Genomic DNA, 22116 nt, shown 5'->3' on the forward strand with positions numbered 1-22116 from the left:
GCAAGAGCTTGCTCCACAGGTATTCTTACCTGAAATTACTACTGCCCTTTTTTCCTTCCATTCTTCCCTCAGCTCTGGTTTTATTTATGATCATTGTTTAAGTTATGCCTATGACCCTCCATGTCATGATGATGCATCCTGGGAGATCCAGTATGGTTTTGTGGGGTATTTCTAGCATTCTGGAGCGAGAAAGGCAATTTAAAAAGGTATTTATATAGTTCTGATGCTTCTTAATTTGAGGAATCCAGGATTGGAGTGCTTGACTTAAGACTGCATCACTTTAGGCTGAGTTAATTAAAAAGATAGTATCTTGCTATTCTTTTCACAGCACATGAGAGCACAGTAACAACCTTCTTTCTCCTGGGAGAGCCTTCGTCTAAAACTAAAGGAAACTTTGTCAAAACAGCTTCCAGAGTTTGACCAGTTGGAGGAATTACACCCTCATAGCTGCTCTGTTCCTTTGTCTTGGAAGACTTAAACAATGCATACATCAAAACTGGCTGAGCCCACCTGGCCTGGGTGCTGGACAGGGGTGTTCCTGCCGCTCTGACCTGTACATTGTTTTGCCAGTGACCAGCACTAGGCAGGATTATTGAAAGAGTTTCTAACTCTGTACAAGAGTTGAGAATATAGAAGCTTAACACACTGTGGGTGTTTGATTTTTGTTGTTAGTGTAAATTTTCTTAAGCTTAGTAAAATTAAGGCTTTATCCTTTAAAGTGTTACCAGTCCTAATTATCACGTTGCTACTGCTGGGGAATTTTTTGCATATCTTTCTTGTGCCCAGACCGTTCCCAATTTTATCACTGATAGCCAAGAAAACCCTACCTGCAGTATTTGACTGCTTGCCACATTAAATTCTGTTTGAAGAGTGTTTTAATAGTGAGCGTAGCTTACTTCGTTATGCAGGGCAAAGAGAAGTTTTTGTGCTTGGCCACTGTCATTTAAATCAAGAGCCCACTTTGTTTTGTAAAGAGGGAGCATGTGCCTTGCACACCTCCTCTGCTGCCACTTACTTTGCGTGGATCAGAGCCAAGGGATTACCAGCCAGGAAATTAATTGCCAAGGGGATTCCAACACTAAGGGTTAGTAAAAAACCCTGAACAAAGAAGTGTGTTTTATATCGCATTCTGTAGGCGCCAGGCTCCAGCTCTTGATAGTTTTTGGATGAGGGAGAGTCGCGGAGATACAAAACTGCCCTTTGGTTTACCCCTGCAGACCTCTGGGGCTGACACACAGTGCAAGTCTGGGACATTCACATGGAGCCACAGTGGTGCACAGGGGAAGAGATGAATCTTTGAGGTAAACCAGATGGTTTAGGATTGATTTTTAGTTACCAGAAGCATCTGTAAGTTCACTGCAAGTCAATTAAAGTTACTGTGCGGAATGCAGGGCAGAAAAAACATTGGCCTTGGCTCTTCTCTAAGTGTGCTAGGTGATACCCCTGTGTTCTACCAAGAGATCCTGTACTGTTTTCCCTGCAACAGCTCAAACATACGTCTGTAGTCTAGCTACAACACAGGACTGTCTGTGGTACGTACGAGGAATAGGAAATGTGATCCCATGGCAAGAAAGAGATGAAAGAAGGTGTCTCCGCTGCAGCTCCCTGGAGCAACAAGAGTGACTAACTTCTAACATGTGACAGACTTTTGCTAACCCTGACTTTGCTCTAGGGTATGGTTGGGATGACCAAGCCTAGCGCAGATGTGAAAGATAGATTTTAAAGGCATGTCCAGTGGAGAAAAAAGCTGAGGGAGGTCTCAGAAGAGCAATAAACTGTTGTTCGTGCTGAAGCTTGTTAGAAATGTTTCTAAGAGATGTTAGGAAGGAAGTGCCCAAAATATCTTCAGTCATGATGTCATGGCTGAAACACACCCCTGTTTCTGTCACCCACTGATGTATCAATTCTACCAGGATCTCCACGGCCATTAAACAAACATTAAAATATACAGATTTTGGTAATGCTTATCACTGCCATAATTTTTCTTGGTAGTTTCTGCAAAAAGTGGTGTGCGTTTTTAAGACACTACATTCCTTTCTTGAGGGGCTGTGGTATGCATTTCACTGTTATAAGTGGATCAGACATTATCTCCTAATCTGAACTGCAGCTTTCATAGATTATGTATAAGGAGACACTAAGTGCATTTATTGAAAGAAAAAAAAAGTCCTTTTATTCAGCAGTCTCTTTTTGCAGACAAAGCATTGGTATTGTTATCATGTGGACGATTTGGACATGTCCATGTGGTAAGCATAGGACCCTCCTTAAAAGAAAATTTAAAAACCCTTACTGATTGATTTTCACAGGAAGACCCTTCTGAGGGAATATTTTTTCTTTTATTTTAAGTGTATGAATATTATCTGTGCTACAGCTAACGTATTAAACGTACTGAAAGCAGAAGAGAGTGCACAGTTTTACAAATTCTGGTCCAAGGTTGAGCTAATGAAGTACACGTTGCTCAGCATCTGCATGCTTAGTGTTACTGTCCATATGTTTAATACGCTGTGAAGAGCAGATCCCATTTGATTGTCTGACATTCACCTTTATGGTTTGCCCCATTAGGAGCATAGGATTTTCAGTAAAAGAAGGCAATGGTTTAACTTGTTTTGTAAGGAATCAAGTACTTTGCTAATCCTTCTGTGTAGGTAGATGACCCATCCTACCAGTTTGGAGTTTGGAAGACTTCAAAATCCTATTAAAAGAGTATGTTTTAGCTTTCCCTTGTTCTGCCTTGGTGTAGCTTTTCAGAGATTTATAAGTTGGCTCGTGGGATTAAGCGGTTTGTCTCTGCTAATACAAAATGATATAAAGCTGCTGTAATTTACGGTTACATTTTAACTCAAAGAGCCTGCTAGTACTAACCTGCTCACAGTCTGTTTCCAAACTGGTGCACTGAAAGGCAGTGTAAATTCTAACAGATTTTTGCCATTAAAACCATACAATTTCTGTAAGGCAACTCTGACTTTGCATAATTGTTTGGTGCAACATATTTGTTAGGATATTTTGCTGGGGTACTTCTTCCTTTTTTTTATTTTTTTCTCCTCAAGGCATCTTTACCGTTGAGCATTTATTTCTGGCTCCACCAGTCTGGTCTGTGTTGTGGAGTGTAAAGATGAGAAATCTCTTTTCATTTTATTTTCTCGTGAATATGTCCTGTTTTAAAAGAAAATACTACAGCTTTGAGCATGGTTTGAACCCACAGCTCAGTAACTAACTGTAAGAGCTGCTAAAGCCCCACTCCTCCAGAGAGGTCCGTGCATTTGGACCCGATCAAATTTAACGGGCTCCACAGGCTGTTGTAAGAGCCCATGCAAGCAAAGCAGTGGGCAGAATCGAGATTTGCACATCTCATCTAGGAGCGATGGCTGGAATTTATCAAAGCCAAACGGTAAGGGGGGGGAGAGAATAGTTAATTTCAGGTTTAATATGTACAGCAGGTCTGATTTCCATTGAAGTCAGATGAGTTATGGTGGCAGGAAGGAGGCCTATAGATTTTTGTCTTCTGCAGCAATGTGGGAAAACATCCAAAGTATTTAGTTGTTCTGCCCTGGGTGTGCTGGTGTGCGTCTTACAAGATCAGGATGGTATTTTAATTCTTCATCCTATTTGCAAATAAGATGAAATGCCTTTCTGTAATGCCCCTTTATGATAACTTCCTTCTCAAGTGTGCTGGCAGGACTCCTCTGTGGTCTTTTTTTTGCCAGTGGAAAAAATCCAGGAATAGGATATATTCTATATAATTGTGTTAGGCTAACATCTGTGACAGTGCTAAGCACCAGCCTGGTTTGGGTTGGTTTTTTTTAAGGTATGGCCTGTTTTTCACGTATGAGCATGAGTTCAGATTTGTAAAGACGGAAGGAAGCCATTGCTTGTGTTGGGCACTGCCTCTGAGGGAGCTTTAATGGGTTTTAACTTGGTTTTCCTGGTGGTTGCACGTAAAATCAATTTTTATCCCTAAATGCAAAGATCATGAAGCAGAAAATTTTGAAGTTGAGCCTCAGGTGGTTTTCTCTCCTCCCATATTCAGTCACTCCTAGAACGCGTCAGGCGGTGTATTTTCTCAGCAACGTGCACCGGTAATCTCAGACATGGCGAGGGGCAGATGTTTGGTTTCAGGCCAGTCTTTACCCTCTTCCTATCCAACTGTAGGAAGAACTCTGCCCAGGTTTGCACACTACTGTTTTGACTAGGTTGAGGGAGGAATGCATGACCAATTTGTGGGGAATGTGGAGCTCCTTGCAATGAGGTTCTCCTCTCTTGTGAGCTTACGGCAGGGACAGGCATTGCATCTCCTTGCAGTCACGCGGTCAGGTCAAGTTGTTTCCTGAAGGCAGGAATCCTTCCTGTGTGTCAAGCTGGAGCGCTCCTGCCTGTAGCCAGCTCTCAGAGAAAGCCTGTGGGGAGACCTTGTGTGCATGTTTGATGGAGAAAGAGGGAAGGAGAGCAGGCAGAGTTGGTTGAAGGTCAACAGTGCGTGGCTAGAGTGTAGGATTTGGGAGCAGACCACTTGCAGGTGCATCATAAAGGCCAACGTCACAGCTTCATCACTAGTCGGCAGCTGGTCTTAAACCCTTCAGCAGGTGGCCTTTTTTCAGTCTCTTCTTCCATCTCTGGCCTTTAGAACCAAATTTGAGTGCACTCTTCATCTGGCTTCTTACTCCCTAGTCTGTCTTGTGTCTCTTCATTTATACTACAGGCACCAAATTACCCTAGATTTTTCTCATGTGACCTTTACACAGAAGACAGGTAAAATGTGGGTTTAATTTGGGGACCTAAACATGTAGTGCATAAAAAATACAAAATAAAACTGAGCCAAACATGGATATGTACTTATTTTTCTTAAAGTGATTTCTCTGCATTGCTGAAGCCTTGGTGAAAGTGAAATGTGCAATAGTCCTCTACCTGTCAGGCAGACCTTTTCCAATAGGGATTACTGTCCAGCAGAAGGCTTTCTCACTGTTAGCAGTTACATGGTCAGTGCAGCTCTCGAGCTGTGTGTCCGAACACCCACAGTTTGCACCAAGACAGATGCTGGAGGGAGTGAAAGTAAGTTGGAGAAGAGTTCACCAGCATCCATGCAGTGGTGTGAAGCGTGTGGTACAAACTGCAGGCATTGTGCACAGGAGTGCACTGAGACAGAGGCGACTGGGAGGGCAGCCAGAGTGGGGAAGTAATGCAGAGAGCAGGCAGGTAAGTGGTTGGGTGGAATGTCAGGAGCAGTCAGCTTGCACTGACCCCTTGTACTCTGTCTGGAGCAGCGGGGAGGCACAGTTTCCCTACGAGCTTCTTCTTCATCCCAGGGTCCCAAGAACTTAAGTCATCCTCACATTGCATCTTTCCCTGCTTCAGCATAACCAAGACTCATACAAATGCAGTTAGCCCTGTGCCTGGGCAGGTCATGGGTTCTGGTAGTTGCAGAGGTAGAGGTTGAGCTTTCTCTTTTTTCGGTAGCATCAGAAAACACAGAAGCTGTGATATCCTGGGCAACCTTGTGTAGATCCAGGACTGGAGGTTGGTGGCCCTGTCTGTGGCAGGTCGGTTGGAACTGTATGATCCTTGGGGTCCCTTCCAATCCAGACCATTCTATGATTCTATGATACCCTGTTTGAACTAAGACAAAAGCAATACAGAATGTCAGTGCTGGAGGATCAGGCAAAGCCCACGCATCACAACAGTATTCATTCAAAAATCATTTTCTTACCTTTGGAAGAAGTAAAAAAAAAAAAAGAGTGAAGACAGCTGGAATTCCTGTAACATACCAGCTTTACCAATTAACCTCCCAGCTCGCAATACAAGAATGCAACCTTCGAGATAGCCCTTGATTTTAAGACAGAGTTATGGAAGGGAACATCAGAGAAGAAACAAAGCAAAGAGTCATCAAAGCATCTTTCCTACCACTGTAAAAGTGGAATGATTAATGTCCACAAAATTTATGTTGATGTTCCAGCAGAATCTCATTTATTAAATATTTAGCTTTAGGAAATAAAGATACAATTTCTGCCTGTTGCTTTATAGCTGCCCTTCCACAGCAAATCAAGGGAGAGCTGTAAAAACATTGCCCTGGATGGAGCTGCATTTTGCTGCTAACAGACTTAACTGTGCTGTTATATATATATATGAACGCACGTATATTAAATGAAACAAGAACAAGATGTGATCTTATTGGGAAGGAATCCCTGCAATATCCCCTAGGTTCCATTCCCTTACAGAATATTCCAGAGCCTACCGAAAAGCTGTCCAAAGCCTGGAATCATAGATACAGGCTGAGGGAGTCAGTTCCCAGCCTGATGAGCAAGCTGTGTTTGCCCTGTTGGTATTATATCATATCCATACTGTATAACTACTATATCAGAGATTAAAAGAAGGCCATGCTGTATTATGAACCGCTGTCTTTATTTTTAGGATTAGATAACTTTTCTCTTTTTTTCCCCCCACTGATTCTCTTTATGTCCTAAGGGCAGATCCTTTCTCTTGGGTCAGGAATGTAATAAGGCAGGTTTTCCTCTCTCCAGGATATTGTGTCTGTCTCACTGTGTTTAAATTGCCACAGAAAGCTCTTCTGAGCAAAATACAGTATTTTCTTTGTACAGGAGCCAACGATTGACGTATCCTTGGGGACTTCTCTGTCTTTAGCATTTAAACATACAAGTTGGATATGTTTAACCTATTGATAGGCAACAAAGACAACTACAGAATTTATTGCAAGAGAACAAAAGGAGCAGCAGAAAGAAAACAGCTTTTTTTTTAACTTGGGGATTGAAAACTTTTATTGATGCTCTTAGTGCAGAAAGATGAACAAAAAAAAAAAAAAAAGACCTACATTTTTCAGCTGAAGTGGGAAGGTGAGAAGAAAACAGTCCTACTGGGTTGTGTACTTTGAATTAGCATGTTCCTGTTTATTAGTAATACAGCTTCACGTTTAGAGAACAAGACTACTTCTCCAACCCCATACATAAAAAATGATTCGATTCGCTGTGGCTTGGTTAAACAGCCTTTGGGGCAAAAAGATGACTTCTGCTCAGGCTTGTAGGAAACTCCACAAAATACAAATGTACATTAATTATTATTAGATTGACTGTTCTCAGCCTTTGGGCGTTCCTTGCTTCCAAATGTGTGTGCCCCATGAGGCAAGCAGTCTCTTTCCATGTGTTCCTCTGACCCCAGATCTGTAATACATGTTTAAATGTGGCTGTAAACCCAGTCTTCTCCTGGGGGCCGCTGTGCTGGCCCAAGACAGCTGTTGACCCCAGCTGTTTGTTGCAACATCTCTCAGGTTCCACTCAGTCTGCCCTTCACATGGGAATGCTCCCTCAGATGCTAGAGTCAAAACAGCCCTATGAACCCAACCCCTTTGGACTGAGGCAGGTGAATAAGCAGTTTCTCAGCTACCAAGGCAGTGATATCGGAAGTACGGCAACATCTTGCTGAGAAAAGGTGATGGGCATTTGTGGGGCAGAACCTTCTAGTGTCAACGCAGCTAGAACCTGATGTGATTCCCACAGCACACACCCCCCCCCCCGCCACTTTCCTCCTTTCTTACTGTTTCCATCCTCTCTTCCAGCCGTTGGTTTCCATGCTGCCCTTCTGCTATGCCTTGTCATCCCTGTTCATCTACTTTCGTGGGCTGTCTCCAGTTATAAATCATCATTATTTTTCAGTTGACTTGGGCTTCTAATTTTGATCCCTCCCTTTTTTTCATTGACTGCTATTGCCAGTTCTCAAGGGACGGAGATGGTAATCCAGAGCGGCACAGTAATAAATGAGCTTCAAGCATGCGTTCAGCTGGAATGCTGACTGAGGTCTAATTTTTTTTCTTACAATTAAGTATTAGCAGTCATGTACACAGAGTTTATATGTTTTTCGTTAAGTAGCCCAAGTTACCTACCCTGTTTTCCACATACTTCACCCTTTTCTGAAATAACCATCTTTTTGACTGAAACTTTCTTTATTTGGTGGGTTTGATTTTCTTTCTTAGTGAGTAACACCTTTTTAGTCACACTGGAGTTATAAGCATTCACAGTACATACTTTTTTTAAATACTGTTAAAAAAGTCATGCTCCTCTTTCTCACATGTAACCCCAAAATATCTGATTACCAAAATGTGGTACAACAATAGTCCTTGTTTAGGGTTTACAATCATGACCAAACCTAGGGAGAGCAGGACCGGGGTTGGGGGGGGCTTCATTTGTTGGTAGTGAGAAACTTTGAAAAGTAAGTGTTGTGACTGAATGAGAAGATCAAACACCGCAGGGTGAGAAGTGCAGTGTGCAGACAGAGTATTTAGTGAATTCATTATACACAGAGGAAATTGCCATGCAGTGCTTTTAAGATCCAGCTGATTTTAACTGTGAGTATTCTCTTCCAGCAAAAGTGTCAAGGCTGTCGAGGCACTGACCTGCTTTGGGCCAGATCAGCGGATTGTATAAATTGTCATGTTGCTAATCAGTGTTAGCAGAGAATCTGTCACAACAGCATTACTTAAATCTTCCATAAAGTATGCAAGACAGCCTCAAGAGCAGTAATAGAATAACAATAAATGCATCCAAAGGAAAGGAAGCAGGAGTGGAGATAGTTATCAGAGCTTCTCCACAGGCATGTGCCTATGCAGAAATGCAGAGTTCTTCATGTATAGCTATGGCTTTGACTTGGCTTTAGGAACTGCAAGCGGCTTAAGCATTTATGCCACCATAAAGGTTTAAAGCAGCTTAAGTGCTTCTTCCATCTCAGGTACTAAAAATGGCTTAAGTACTTATGCCACCCTAAGGACATGAGGTCAAAAGCATACTCTTGACTTGTGCAGCAGGGAGGAGACATTAGTCTCTTGTGGTTGTTTAGCCTGTTGTGTCTGCAAATGATCTTTAGTAGGGAAAGGACAGAAGGGATCCATACCTATTTTCCAGCAGATAAGGGGAAATTAAAATGCATGCATTGTTCTAACAGAGTCACAGAGGTGAGTGAGAGACTCCACTGCAGTGATTGGAATGTGTCCGAAAAGTCTGCTGGGGATTTCTCTCCACAGAGATGCAGGTTTTTCCTCCTCACAATGGGATTTCTATTGTCACAGGACATTTCCTGCCTCACCGGGACCTCCTTTATACCCTGACATCCCTACAAAGCTTTTGTCTGTCCATCTTGTCATGGATCATGGAGTTAATCTTTATCAAGATGTTAATGAGATGGTAGGAAGGCCTGCCTGATGTCATCTCTTAGTTGCCTGACTACCTAAAATGGTAGTGAGGAGCAGTGATGAGCTGTGGATTGCTTCCCTGGGGAGCAGGCAAGCATGGGTACTTGCTTAAGTGCTGCCCTGTCACTTTCTGAATGCTGATACTCTTCACAATCACTCAGCTATCTCAGGAAGCTGCATGGGTCAAGAACCTCAAAAGCATGCACACCACTCATGAACAAGTGACTACTTTCAGTGGCAATCAGAGACCTAAATACTTGTGTGTATGTGGGCTTTAGCTTTCCTCTGCCTCTATTGTGTCCATAGTAGTAGACACTATTTCCCAAGGTTTGTTGTTAGGAGGGATACATTCACAAGCTGTGAGGTACTCATATTCTTTGGTAATGGCTTCAAGTCCAAAGCAAAGGACACATCTGTACTTACTACTAAGCTAGGTTGAAGAAGCTTGAACTTGGTTACACCATATCTGGTGAGCTCTGGTGTACTTCATACTATTGTGGTTGCAAAAGTTGAACTCATACTTGAGCAGGGCTGAGAAGACCACTGAGGAGGGATGGACTAACACAGTCCTGGCAGTGGCAATGAGGAACCTGGGGAAGAAACTGACAGGCAGGAAACAGGGACTTCCACACCTCAAGCCAAAGCAGCGTAAGAGGGGGAATGAGGACTTGGTCATCCTAGAGAAGACCAGAAGGAACTGGCTATTTAATACAGCAAATGAAGGCAAGGAGGAGAGTGCTGTCAGTCAGTTGGGGTGGGGGAGAGAGAGAAAAAATACACTGTGCAGGAAAGCAGAGCTGTTTAAGCTAAAGGATAGTGTTGGCACAAGAACAAATGAGTATAAATTGGCTGTGAATAAATCGAAGCTAGAAATTAGTTGCTAACCAGCAGAGGAGTGAGTTCCTAGAAGAGCATCCCACTGGGAGCCAAGGGAGCAGATCACCAACATACTTAGAAGATGAAGCTTGCTCTATTTGTGACTGGGATTATGTGTAGCAGGGCTTGCCACAGCAAGGGATGGCCCTGATGACTGGGAACTCTCCTCCTCTTTGTAACTGTATGTGGGTTTAAGGATGAATGTACATTCCCAATGCAAATAAGAGAGTTCTCTGCAGGATTTACACCTCAGGGACAGCTAATCCCCTTCCAAACCAGAGCTCTCCAGTCTGTTACTGCCAGGCGCGGTCCTGCATGTTCTCTCCGCAGCCTGTGGGCTCCATGACACCGTCCTGTGGCCGCAGGATGAGCTGTGCTTAGGCCTCAGGATGAGCTGTGCTTAGCAGCCGTGCCACTGCAGCGCCTCTTTGCCATTGATGCTACGCTTCCTACACAGAAAATGTCATGGCTCTGCTGTTTTGAGAGACCTTCCATGGCAGTACAGTCCAGGGGGAGGTTTGTGCCAGAAGTGGCTTAAATGCTGCTTGAGGTCGGTACTGAGATTTAGTGGCAAAGTTATTTAGCACCTACTTCTAAAATTTTTAAAATACAGGGAAGTAACCAGGAGAAGATGGAAGTCAGAATTTGACATTTTTCTAATTGAAATTTAACCGGGTTTTGGCAATGCCTTCCTCTGTGCCACTACCTTGACACACTGAGCCGATACAATATGGTCTCTTCCCAGCTTTCTTCTAGCATAACACTGGGGCAGCATGCCAAGTTAGAAAGCAGAATGAGGGGTTTCTCCCAATGTTTTCTGCTTTATCCCCCAAATAACACTGCTTTCAGACACAATCGCACTTGCAGGTAGGTGGCAGTCATTCATTTCCTAGCACTCCTCCCTCATTGCACTGGTATGAAGAGGCTTTCCTCCTGCTGTTTGACCACTGTGAGAGTACATTTGGTCTTTGTTGATGTACTGAATAACTGATGGGTGCCAAGCAGTCAGCTAGAATATGCTTTAGGTACTCCTTTCTTCTAAAATACACGTGGAGAAGGAAAACGGAGCACTAAGAATATCACAGATCCTGTACCTCCAGTGTCACCTCACATCATCTCCTACAAGTAATACTTCTTACCATGGAAGCATTTATGTTTCCAGGACACTGCAGGTTGTGTGCTCTGTTACCTCTGGTTTTTGAGCTTCCCCAGTAGAGATGACAATCCAACTTCAGCCTTGTTTTTCAACAAATTTGATGGCTTCTTTTTTTTTCTCTCTGGAATTCAAATCCATCTCAGAGCTCCCTCCTTCAAAGCCATGGCATTCTGAGACCAAAAAGAGTATTTAGGTTGGCTTCCTCTGTTTATTTTAGGGTATTTTGGAGCCAAATGATAATAGCAACATTTTTTTAAAGAAAAGAAAAGGAGCTAGGACAGACTGAGGTTTGGTAATGAGCATTGAAGTGGCATGAAAGTGATTGATATTCCACAAATGACCCCTGTTTAGCAGCTTTTTGGAGCTGTGTGCAATGGGAGATAGCTAGTAGAATTCCAGCTTTTAATGGGGGCTTCTTTTTTCAGGTCAGAAATTCTTAATAATACAGAGCTGGTGCTTCAGAGCCTTATGTTAGCAAACCCTACACTAGGGAGTAATATCATTGGCTTTCATGTGCCTATTTACTGTAATAAGGATTACCAATGTAAGTAAAACTTCCAGGTTTCAGCCTACAAAATTAAAAGAAAAGCTTTTTCACATCCTGAAACTGCATCAAAATTCAATTTCAGAAGGAAAAAAAAAATCCTTCTGATCTAGTCCCTGGAATGTGACATTTCATGGGTGTAATAAGGTTACAAACAGATTATAAATTGAAACCCTATAAATCCTTATTGTATTGTACCAAAGCTTCTGCTTTGCATAATACTCTTACTCTTGACTGTTCTTTGTTTTACAAGCTCAAAACTATTCATTCCCTCTCATAATAGAGACCAGGGAGCCAAAAAGACCGTGCAAAATCCAAAGGTAATTATCTGAGTCAAAGAACCTGAATGCCAGAGTTCACAAACTTCCGAACTTTTCTAATTGCTGCTGTTTACACAGCCAGACCCCCCTCTTCCTTCCAACATGTTGTAAAAATTGCACATTGTTTCTGCCAAATGATAATGATAAAAAAAAATCTCAGTGTAGATTTAGTTCCTGTTCGGTGTTTGGGAAGTTCTGCCCACTTGCCCACGGCAGATGACTGATCAGTTTTCAAATCATAACTTGAGCACATGAGGACACTGGAATCTGGCCCTGTATGTGAACCTCCTTACCTGAGAGCAGCACTGGTTTCTGTTGTTGGCTTCTTACTTGTGCTGATTTAATGCCTATCAAGCGTCTTCTTTCAGACCAGCCTTCCAGTGTTTGGGCACATTTATAGGTGCACAAAAAGCAATTGAGTGGCTCACCTGAGAGCTAAAGAAATTACTCAGATTAGCAGATGATGCCATGGGCTCGTTTCTTGTCGGCTTTACCTGAATTTGTGGATGCTCAGAGGGGTCGAGTGAGAATGAGGTGGCTTTGTAGGTGGTCTCTCAGAGGCCGCTTGGAGCATCAGAGCAACAGGGGAGAACAGCACAAAGAGGCGGCTGATTGTAGGAAATGCAGAGGGAGTAGGAAAGGAGTGACAGGATAAGAGAGCAGGGCAGGCAAGTATGGAGGGACACTGTTGCACAGTGACCTGAGCTTGATTGCAAGATACTTCTTGACGGATGGGCCAGTGGAGCGACATAGAGAGGTGAATGATCAAGTCACCATCCTGGGCAAGCTTTGTCAGCTGCTACAGTGAGCCCAGGCTGGAAAAGGAGTGAGGAAGGGAGTTTTACATCCATGAGAAACGCCAGTTTTAGAGGATGTTCACGCTGATAAAGGCTAGAGGTCCGAGCAAGACGCAAGCTCATTTGCAGGGACGGTCAGTCTCCTATGGAGAATTTCTCTGAAGATGCATCCATGGTTCCTGATGTCCCCACAGTGGGAGGTAAAGGGAAGTGCTGTTGTGAACTGATTGGACCATCCCTGAAGTCTTCCTATCAAACGGTAAACCTGTGTCACACACTCAGTTGCTATTTTCCTCTTGACTGTGTACGTTTAACCAGATAACTCATAGTCTGTAGTATTTACAGAAGGACTCGTCCAAGAATTGCTTGAATGCATTGAGTTTTGTCCCATTGCTTCTTTCTCTTTCAGGAAAGAAGAGCACACATTGACCTCACTGTACTCTCACGGTGCCATTTCACAGCACAGGGCATCCGTGCACTTTCAGTACAGGCCTGTGTAGTAGGAATGGACTAGAGATCTGCACTGGAAACAAACTCCTGCAGATTACGTGTTGTACGTTGTCCAGCACATCTGCTCTGTTCATGTGCTCTGAGCCCCATCACAACTTTTAAGACATGGCAATAAAGTTTCAGAAAGAGAAAAAGAGCAGTCGTCTTTTATAGGCAGCGCACATCTGTTTGCCATGGCGATGCTGCATAATTGTGAACATAAGTGATTTTATTTGGTTTTCTGACCGTTTTCAGGACTTCAGAAAAGATAGGATTATCTTCTCTATGTTCCAGTATGAACTACCGAGTTTCTGCAGGGCTGGCCTTTTCTGTGGGCTGCTCACGGAGCAGATGCAGATGCAAATTCCATCCGTACTAACTCCAGGAGGAGTTTGTCTCATACCTTAGTGGAAATAATCGCATTTGCTGAGAAATGCAGCCATCTAGTGGCACAGTCAGCGAGCTGTGGCTGGGAGTACAGAAACGCAAGTCTCTGAGGCAGGAATCCAGGAGGATGAGTCAGGTCGCCTCTGCTGTAATTCTAGCCTTCATAAACCTTTGAAAGTCCAGGTGCAGGGTGCTCTTGTTGCTTTTTTTAAAGCTGTGCAAAACCCCCCCAACAAATAAACCCCCCAAACTTCAAATAGTTAAACCCCAAACAACCCAGGCTTATAGTTGGGCCTGATTTGTTTGCCTTTTTCTGCTCAGAAACACCATCAGCAAGAATTAAATCTGTATTTAAATGCTCTGTTGAAATGTATCTTATTGAAAGCATCAGGGCTAGCTACTTTTCTGGAAGAGTAAATAAAATAAAAGGTTCACAGCCCTGGCCTGTCTCCGGATACAGTCACACAGATGACACTAACCAGAGTGAGGCATGTGCATGTGTATCAACAGGCCTGAGACAGGTGTTGCTTGCCGAGACTTTCAGGCAGGGCCGTATTTGGAAATGGCAAAAGCTGGCTTGATGGATCACAGAATCACAAAGTTGGAAAAGACTTTTAAGATCATTGAGTCCAACCGTTCCTGTCCTATGCTAAACCGTATCCCTAAGTACCTGATCTATCCTTTTATTAAACACATCCAGGGAAGGTGACTCAGCTGCCTCCCTGGGCAGCGTGTTCCAGGCCCTGACAACTCTTTCAGTAAAAATTTTTTCCTAACATCTAACCTGAACCTGCCCTGACACAGCTTCGTGCCATTTCCCCGTGTCCTATCTCCTGTCACCTAAATGAAGAGACCATCTTCAGTTCTTATGCTTCTGTACTCAAGAGTTTTTAGTTACTGCAGGGTGTAGGGTTTGGGTTCTGCTGCGAAAACATGTATGCTAACCAAGTGTGTTTACTGACTGAAAACATGGTGAGTTAAAAGTTTTGATGGAAACGGGTTGTAACAGTTCAATTGTTTTTTTTCAGGTTGAAGGATGTGTTTTTAAAGGTCTGGTTTTGTAAACTTTGTTTGCATTGAGTGGCACTGAAGTAAGGCTTCCCTGATCCGGGAAAGCATTACTCAATGTGAATCATGCAAGTGGTGCTGTGCATGAGATTATCCAGGATCTATTTAACAGCCTATATCCCCCAAGGAGCGAAAAAAACGCCTGTTGACGTCAGCAGAAGCAAATTCATGGGCCTTAGTGGGCTTCCAATGAGTTCTATAATTTGAGCCCCATGATTGCTTTGGAGCGCAGTCTCCATACTCTGTTAGTGCCACAGGATCCTGGCTCGCCCCTCAGCCTCTGGTGTCGTTCCAGTGCAAAGTTACAGTAAGGCTGATGGTGACCTTCAATTTCTGTTAAGCTATAATTTCTCTTCTACCTGAACAGCATATAAACAATGACCATATACACGGTGAGAAGAAAGAGTTTGTGTGCCGATGGCTGGACTGTTCCCGGGAGCAGAAACCATTCAAAGCCCAGTACATGCTGGTGGTCCACATGAGGAGACATACAGGGGAAAAGCCACACAAATGCACTGTGAGTAAAGGGGGCTGAGGCCCAGGTTCGCCAGGGGAGCTGAGGCTGTACAGGAAACAGAGGCACAGACGCTGTGTTCCCCGATCTCTTGTCTATCAGACATTTGTTGGGAGAAAAGACTACCTTGTCTGCTTCCTTATCCAGCTCGCCTAGATGACAAGGGCTTTAGAAGAGGGGATTCACTGGATAATTTGGCCCACTTCCTCAAGTTTAAAGTGCAAAGAAGCCCCAAAAGGCATTATTAAACAGGGCTCAGTTTGCTTAATTATTTAAAAGCACTTTCTCTTACAGAGCTGGATATTACTGTTGGCCACCATCCTCCTAATGACTTTGCAATGGAATTCTGTCTTACACAAAGTACACAAATGCTGTACTCTCCTGTAAGAGATGATTTACATAATGCTGGAAGCATTTTAACTTGAGCTGTGATGGGGTTTGCCTGGGTAAAATTAAAATCCAAGAAATCAGTACAAAATTACATTGGGAAACGTTATAAAGGCTTGGAAAGTTTCTAAACTTTAATAGGTCAGCTTTTACCATTCCTGCAAGTCCAAAGATTAAAATTAATCCAGACTTACTTCTTGTCTGCAGTTTGAAGGTTGTACAAAGGCCTACTCCAGACTAGAAAACTTGAAAACGCACTTGAGATCTCACACTGGAGAGAAACCATACGTGTGTGAACACGAAGGCTGCAACAAAGCTTTCTCCAATGCGTCCGACAGGGCCAAGCACCAAAACAGGACTCATTCCAATGAGGTAAGCAAGCACAGCTTCACAAAAATAATAACATTCCACGTCAAAGACTTACAGTGGGGTCATGGAATTTATTACAGAGGACAGGCACAGAAACCCTCAGCAACCTGAAAGCAATGTAAGTTATAGATCCCTCTTACCAGCACCACCATTCCCATGTCGTGCTGGCCCAGAGAAGCTGCGGGTGGTTTTATTAACTGACAGAGAACAGTTAATAAAAGAACCACTTTGACCAGGGACAGATCCTGGTTTCGCTGGAAAAGCTGGAATTGTTTCTCCCTCCGGAGATGCAGGGGGCTGATCCAGCGCCCCACCTCCGAGCGCATCCCATTGCCTGGGCCAGGGTTGACACCTGCCGGCTGCCAAACCACAGCTCCCGCCGCACGTGCCTCGTCTTCCTCGGCGGCTGTGGACAGCTCTGGGGAAGCCTCCAAGGTCTGGAGTTGTTCTGTGAGTGCTGGGTTATGCCTTTTCCTCCTTCTCTGGTCTCTTTTCACTCGTTCTTTCCATTCTGAACGGACCTCGCAGACTAGGGATGCAAGTGGAGGGAACTGGATCTTTCTCAAGCAAACCAGCTGTGGCAGTCGCAGCCATCACCAAAATTCTCAGTGTAACATCTCTGTATTGCTTTGTGTTTCCTGTTATTACTGCCCCCTCTTTCAGGAGACACACCATCTACATGCCCTGTCCCAATTTTACTGCACCATTTCAGGTTACACATCATCTCAGCCTCACATCCTCTCCTTCTTGACCTGCCCTATATTCCTTTACCTCTAGCCTAAACTTGGAAGTACTAAAGGGCAGGACTGTGTGGTGTGGAAACCACAGCATCTATATCCATTTCCACAAGGCTTGTATCCTTCTCTAGGTGTCTCTTAGGTCTATCACAGGCATTCGCTAGGGCTGGCAGAACTCATCTTCCAGTCCCCTGGTCCGCAGCACCTCTTGAGTGACAAGGGAAGCAGAGAGTGTTGCGCATCACCCTGTCCTGTGTGTGCTCTTGGCAGCCCAATGAACAACTGTAACAAAGCCCAGCAGCAATTTTGTGAATGGTCACCAAGGTAGAACGATGGTCACCAAGTTTCACCAACAGCTGACTGAACTTTTTTCCATTAACTGTCTGAACCAGTTTGTTGTTGGTTAATGAGGAAGATCCTCTCAAACTTAAAGACATGACCTGCACTACCTGTGTTTTAAGATCAGGATTTCAAGTCTAACAGTCATCAAGAAAATCTTTCTGCTGCTCATCATTTCTGGTAGGTGCAGCAGTGAGAACAAATGACAAGTTTCATTTGCCATTATTTCACAATGAAACAGGCTAATGCTCTTAGGCAGTGTGTGCTGCCATAGTGCCATGAATACTGCGGAAAGCACAGACCCAAGTCAGCACCTCCTTATTTTGCCATTTTGGTTGTAGGTAGGTAAGCTGTAGACAGACCTAAAAGCAGCTGACGTACAGAATCATTTTGGTTGGAAAAGACTTTTAAGATCATCAAGTCCAACTATTAACCTTAGCACTGCCAAGTCCACCACTAAACCCTGTCCCTAAGTGCCACATAAATGTGTGTCTTAAATACCTCCAGGGGTGGTGACTCAACCACTTCCCTGGGCAGCATGTTCCAGCCTCCCCTTCGCCAGGCCAAACAACCCCAGTTGCCTCAGCCAGTCCTCACAACACCTCTTCTTTAGACCTTTCTTCACCATCTTTGTTACTGTTCTCTGGACACGCTCCAGCACCTCAGTATCTTTCTTGCAGTGAGGGGCCCAAAACTGAACACAGCACTCGAGGTGCGGCCTCACTGGTGCCGAGTTCAGGGTGATGATCCCCTCCCAAGTCCTGCTGGTCGCACTGTTTCTGACACAAGCCAGGCTGCTGATGGCCTTCTTCACCACCTAGGCTCACTGCCAGCTCATGTACAGCGAAATATCAACTTCAAATTGTTTGTCATCAACATTTTGGCTCAAGTCAATGGGATTTTTTTCCCCACTGACTTCAGTGAAAGCAGGCTCACGCCTTAGATAGCTATGAAGAAGATACATTTACAAAGGCTCTACAGTACCACGTGTAAGCAGAGAACCCCTTTGAGAAATGCTACACGATGGTCTTTTTTTTTCTGGAGGGCTAGTATAATTAAGATTTTAAAACAGTAGTTCCTTGGAAACAATTCAGCAGTAAAGGGGTGTGAGTGATACTTTGTTTCCTGAGGCAGTTTAGGAGTGTTTAGGAACTGTTCAACATCTTTCTAATCCTCTCATAATACAAGAATAAAGTCTTTGTTAAATTATAAGATGGAAAATTTGCATTATTCTACATTGCTTAGTGAATTAGAGAAATTCACAGGGTTTTTTTTAAAAAAGAGCGATCAGTTGTGGTAGTAGCACTAGTAGTAGTGCATATATTGCTGGAACATTAAAATGCTTATGGTACTGTATCCTGTGCTTTCACATTATACTGGTGATCCAAAGGAGCCACGAAAACACCCCTTCCTCAGATAATATTGCCTGAACAAATGTCCCAACATGTTTTGAAGGGGATTGTTTGGCTCTGGATGTCAAGGCGTAGTTACTGGGTGTACTACAAACACAGCATCGAACTGCTGAGGGCAGTGAACAGGACAGAAAATTAGGGCAGCCTTTATGAATTGCCGTAGCTCTGTTGCCTCTTTTGCTGCGGTAAGGCAGAGCTATGCCAGTTTGTACCATGAGAGGCTCTGCTCTCTGTAAACTATGCGGCATCAGTGGGGACCTTCAAACCCAAGGGGAATTAATAGGTTTCACTAGATGCAGTCACTGTAGAGACCATAAATTAGCTAACAAATTCACTGTGAAAGCGTGTAACAGCAATACCAGCTGTGCTCCACGGAGCTCTTCAGGAGTCCCACGTGAAATTCAATCTCGTTTAAGTGGTTTTCCTGTTTTGGCAGAAACCATATGTTTGCAAGATACCAGGCTGCACAAAGCGCTACACAGACCCCAGTTCTCTCCGGAAACACGTGAAGACTGTGCATGGCCCGGAGGCACATGTCACCAAGAAGCAGCGGGGAGATATCCACCCGAGGCCTCCACCACCGAGAGACCCAGGCAGCCACTCTCAGACCCGGTCACCAGGCCATCAGACTCAGGGTGCAATTGGTGAGCAGAAGGACCTCAGCAACACTACCTCAAAGCGTGAAGAATGCCTCCAAGTGAAAACGGTCAAGTCAGAAAAACCAATGGTATGCAATACTCCGTGCAGCTCCCTTTGTCCTTTTTCTTCTTGCCACCAGTTAAGAATCCCGTTATGAAATGCTCAAGCCCATAATCTCTAGCTCACAAGGTTGGGTTTTGTGAGGTTTCATTTTTCGTTTACATTTTAGAATGTTTTTTTTAAGGCTAAGAAATAGCAAATAAAAAGATTACATCTAGTCTGTGCAATATGCGGTAAGTGCAGTGTTGGAAACTCTCACAATAATTGTTTCCTTTAAAACTCCATCTTTTGGAATCAGTGCATTATGAGAAAATCACAGCTTTCATTTTTTAAAAGGCTTTTATTTTCCACACCCCTGTTTACAGAAGAAAGTTAGAGAATGGGAATCCTGCAGTCTCAAAACCAGAATGTGAAAAAAGCCAAGTCCAAAAGACTAAAATGATGATATTGACAATGATAATTTTTTGAGAACCTGATGAAACAATCAGATTTTTGGGGCTTGAGGTTATCAGGTCATGGATCAAACTGAAGCAGCATAAATTGTCTTTCTCAAACAGCAGGAGGAGACCTTTTTTGATAACATTTGGTCTTTATTGTGATGTGACCTCTTATGTTAATCTAATACTTAATTCACCTTAACCAAGTTAACCTAATTCCAGTTGAACTAAATTGAGCTGAATGAGTCAAAAGAGACTCACGAGTCTCTGGATGTCTTTTCAATGGGCTACCTTAATATATTACATTACACCAGTATAGCCTCAAATGCTGAAAAGACCTTACTCCATTTTTGACAGGCTACCTGAAGTAATGAAGTAATTCTTTCACTTGCCTGCACTTCACATGCCATCTATCCTCTCCACAAGGGTTAAAACTAGCAAAGGCAGTCACTCCATCCTCTTCCACATCTGGACACAACCCTTGGGGACTACAAATATGTGCCCTCCAAATTCTGCTCATATTGTTAATCATGCAGCAATTCAAAGTGATTAGTCACTGAAATACGAGTTACTGCTATATTGTGCCTAAGGCTTATGCCCACACTGTGGAGTATTAATCCTGAGTCCAGAAACTTCCAAGGGCCCAGATTTAACTCCAGCTGAGATCTAAAGGAGATCCTCAACTGTCTTGGTGATAACTACCTTAGATTGCAAAAAGAACAAAACCCATTCCCCTCCTGCTTAGCTCAGTACATCTGTAACGTTACTGAGGCATGTTGAGAGTAGATGGTTTTAACATGAATAAAATGTGCAGGAGAGGGGTATTAGTACTGATTGCTTACATAGTATTTAATATTTTTCACTGAAAAATATTTTATACAAAAACTTTTGTATTTCCTGCCTTTAATTGCTTGTATGAATTAAGATTATTTTCTGTTTTTCAACTAATCCGATGTCTTTTCTGTCTAATGCTCTTAAATGTCTTGTTCTAACTTCCTAAGGACAGTGGGTAATAAGGTGAGGGCATTTTAACTTTTCTGTTGTTTTTCTTATTGCAACATTATTTATGTCTTTATTTTATCCTTCTGCCTGCTGTCCAGTCATTCCTTTATTTACTAATGTGCAATCCATCAAACTCATTCCCAAATGTAATACAATGTGATTATTTTGCAACACTTGACATGTGAAAAATCTGGCTTATGTTGGTGAAATGTCTTCATAAAAGTCTTTGTACCTTCCCCTCTAGACGAGATGTCCATTTTTCTTTCTGTATTGCACATCTAGAAATGTATGTTCCTTGTAATACAGTCTTACTTTTGTAACCTACCTCACTGTGATCTTGACACGCGGCTACAAGAACAGACTTCTGACCCTTAGTACCCTTCTTCCATATGGCATTGAGCTGTTGTCCAGAAGCACAAACTCTCTTCTGCATAACAACAGTTGTCTCTATTTTTGTCACCAAATCTGCAATGGCTGGGATTTGGAAACGAACGTGCTCGGTGTGGCCTCAGAAAGTCTAAGTACAATCCTTCAACTTAGAAATAATAACATAGTTGCTGCATCTTAATGGACTCCTTGGGGGCTTATGAAGCTATAGCATTTACAGGAATCTGTGCCTTCATTCCCTGATGTTAAGAGTGATAGCTGCCACTGCTACCTCAGAAATTCTGGACAGCTTCTGTCACTAAAAATGTACACAACATCACAGGCTGGCGGGGAAAAGAATATATTTGAAAACCCCAAGAAATAAAACCCCCAAAAGTTAAGTACTTACATGAAACTGTTCTTGGGAGCAAAATGATACTGCATGCCTCATGGATTTGTGATCACACCGATACAACCTACAATAAGATAGTACGTCCAGAGACTTCTGTCTGTCATGCTGTTTGTTTTGTCTGTCAGTCTGTCCGAGTGTTTCAGTTTGTCAGAGAAATTTTCCCGTTTTTTTGACAAGAACTTTTTGAGTATAAAAAAATTAATCAAGCCCCTGTTTCCCCACAGCAAGAATTCTGCTACAGCAGCAGGGAACTGTCTGTTAAGGAAGAAGAAGCTATTGTGGTGCTTTATATCCCCGTAGATTAGCAGGCTGTACTGTGTACATAAACTCTTAAGTCTGAATTTTTAAATTCTAATGAAACAAAGGATTTGGTTGGGTAGATCACCACCACCTTGGTTTGGTGCAGAGATGGTGTTAGTCAGAGTGTGCTGCTACAGTCACAGGATGCTGATAATATGATGCAGTATTTTTGCACTGATGCTTTGTCCCTGGTTTATTATGCACCAACATTTCAGGCCAATCACTGCTTGTAACTATGAGCCTTAAGCTTGGAAAATTCTTACATTCTTTAGCCAGAAGTCTAATTAAAAAACAAAACCACAAAATTCCAGGGTTGTTGGA

At 43.2% G+C, this 22116-nt stretch overlaps 1 protein-coding gene across 2 annotated transcripts in view; it reads left to right on the top strand.

Annotated features, from left to right (window-relative positions):
- GLI3 (GLI family zinc finger 3) overlaps positions 1–22116 on the top strand; it is a gene marked incomplete at both ends in the record, with an annotated part of 199930 nt that overhangs the window by 173560 nt on the left and 4254 nt on the right. For both annotated transcript variants that reach the window (XM_084279716.1, XM_084279717.1), the window contains 3 exons: positions 15189–15338; positions 15930–16094; positions 19016–19306. In XM_084279716.1, coding sequence (XP_084135842.1) covers positions 15189–15338; positions 15930–16094; positions 19016–19306 — 606 coding nt within the window. The remainder of the gene's footprint in view (positions 1–15188; positions 15339–15929; positions 16095–19015; positions 19307–22116) is intronic.

This window comes from Gallinula chloropus (assembly GCF_964237585.1).
Source record: "Gallinula chloropus genome assembly, chromosome: 2".
Classification (NCBI taxonomy): Eukaryota; Metazoa; Chordata; class Aves; order Gruiformes; family Rallidae; genus Gallinula; species Gallinula chloropus.